This window comes from Parus major, chromosome 8, assembly GCF_001522545.3.
Source record: "Parus major isolate Abel chromosome 8, Parus_major1.1, whole genome shotgun sequence".
Lineage (NCBI taxonomy): Eukaryota > Metazoa > Chordata > Aves > Passeriformes > Paridae > Parus > Parus major.
In genome coordinates, this window is record NC_031777.1 from 30,505,455 (window position 1) to 30,507,155 (window position 1,701).

General features: G+C 54.1%; 1 protein-coding gene across 1 annotated transcript in view; it reads left to right on the forward strand.

Moving 5' to 3' along the window:
• The window catches only part of CTH (cystathionine gamma-lyase), a 15,043-nt gene that overhangs the window by 7,807 nt on the left and 5,535 nt on the right, over positions 1-1,701 (forward strand). Inside the window, exons 5-6 of the mRNA XM_019007606.2 lie at positions 182-234; positions 1,255-1,393. Coding sequence (XP_018863151.1) covers positions 182-234; positions 1,255-1,393 — 192 coding nt within the window. The remainder of the gene's footprint in view (positions 1-181; positions 235-1,254; positions 1,394-1,701) is intronic.

Consider the following 1,701-nt stretch of genomic DNA (forward strand, 5'->3'; position numbering starts at 1 on the left):
GGCTGCCGGAGCTCCAGGAGGGTTTGGACAGCGCTGCCAGGGATGCTCAGGGTGGGATTGTTGGGGTGTCTGTGCAGGGCCAGGGGCTGGATCAATGATCCCTGTGGGCAACTCAGGATATTCCCTGATTCCATCAGCTCTCTTTCAGTGAATCCATGAGCTCCTTCCCTTTCTCCCACAGGTGTTTACCCTGGCTTTTAGCCTGGGTGGCTACGAGAGCCTGGCAGAGCATCCGTGAGTTCATCCTTCCATCCTCAGAGCCTCAAAAAGCTGCAGAGCACCACAACATCCCCACGGTTTTCCAGCCCCCAAAGCTGTTTTGGCTGCAGGGAAACTCGGGGCTGTTGTGCAGCACAAAGCCAGGGGGGGTTCCAGAGGGAGGGAATTGTGTGGGAGTGCAGAGACAGAGGAATTGTGCCTGCAGGGCTGAGCACACTCGGTGTCCATGAAGACAATCCCAGGAGCTGCTGAGTGCTGGGATCAGGAGCAGCTGGGATTGAGGAATGCCCTGCTCTCTGCTCCCACAGAGGGCACGGTCACTGTGTGCACCCAGCTGTCTCTGGCTCCCTGGCAGGGCCTCCTGGGGGCCTTTTAAACTGCTCAAAACAGGATTGTCATGGGATTACATGGTTTTCCTCAAAGCCAATTTGCTTTTTGAGAAGGTGCATGGAAATGAGTGAGTGTATGGAAATGCTAAATCATTTCACTTACTGATTTCAGGGTAACAGCAAATCCTGAACCCCTGCAGCAGCTGAATGGAGCTGGTGCCAGTGACTGAGCACTTGGGGAAATGCCTTCTTGCTCTGTCCTCTGTAACTGGAGAGAATAAACCCTCCAGAGTCACTGGGACAGCTTGAGGAGGGATGTGAGAAACCAGAGGGGAAACCAGGAGATTTTATACTGCAGCTTGCACATTGCCCACATGCAGGGCTTACAGCGCTCCTGTAGAATAAAAAACAGCTCTGCAAGGAAGAGGAATAGGATTTTCTCCTTCCTCAGGTCCAGATGTTTATGTATGCACTTCTCATTAATCATTTGTGCCTTGGAGATGCAGTTCCCTGTCTTGTGAGCATTCCCATCATTTGCAGGAAGTGCTGCCAGGAGCTCTTTGCACCTGTGGGGTCACACGAGTGGCACAGAGGAGGTGTCAGATCCTGCTGCCATTGCAGGGGTGCTGGCAGGGAACCAGCCTGGCTGCTTCTGCCAATAAAACTCCCAAATTCTTGAGACAAATGATGGTTTCTATCCCTGCAGGGCCATCATGACCCACGCCTCAGTGCCTGAGAAGGAAAGGGAAGCTCTGGGAATCACTGACACCTTGATCCGCCTCTCGGTGGGGCTGGAGGATGAGGAGGCTTTGATCGAAGACCTGGACCAGGCCCTGGAGGCTGCGGTGAGTGAGGAGCTCCCCTCCAAAAATAATCCCAAATCAACCTTCAGCTCCTCCCAGATGGACCCTGGGCTGTGGATTTAGAGTTTCCCTCTGCTCAGGCACAGTTCCCCATGGATTCAGGAGGAGCTGGGATGTCCCAGGCACAGTTCCCCATGGATTGAGGAGCAGTTGGGATGTCCCAGGCACAGTTTCCATGGATTCAGGAGCAGTTGGGATGTCCCAGGCACAGTTCCCCATGGATTGAGGAGCAGTTGGGATGTCCCAGGCTCAGTTCCCATGGATTGAGGAGCAGTTGGGATGTCCCAGGC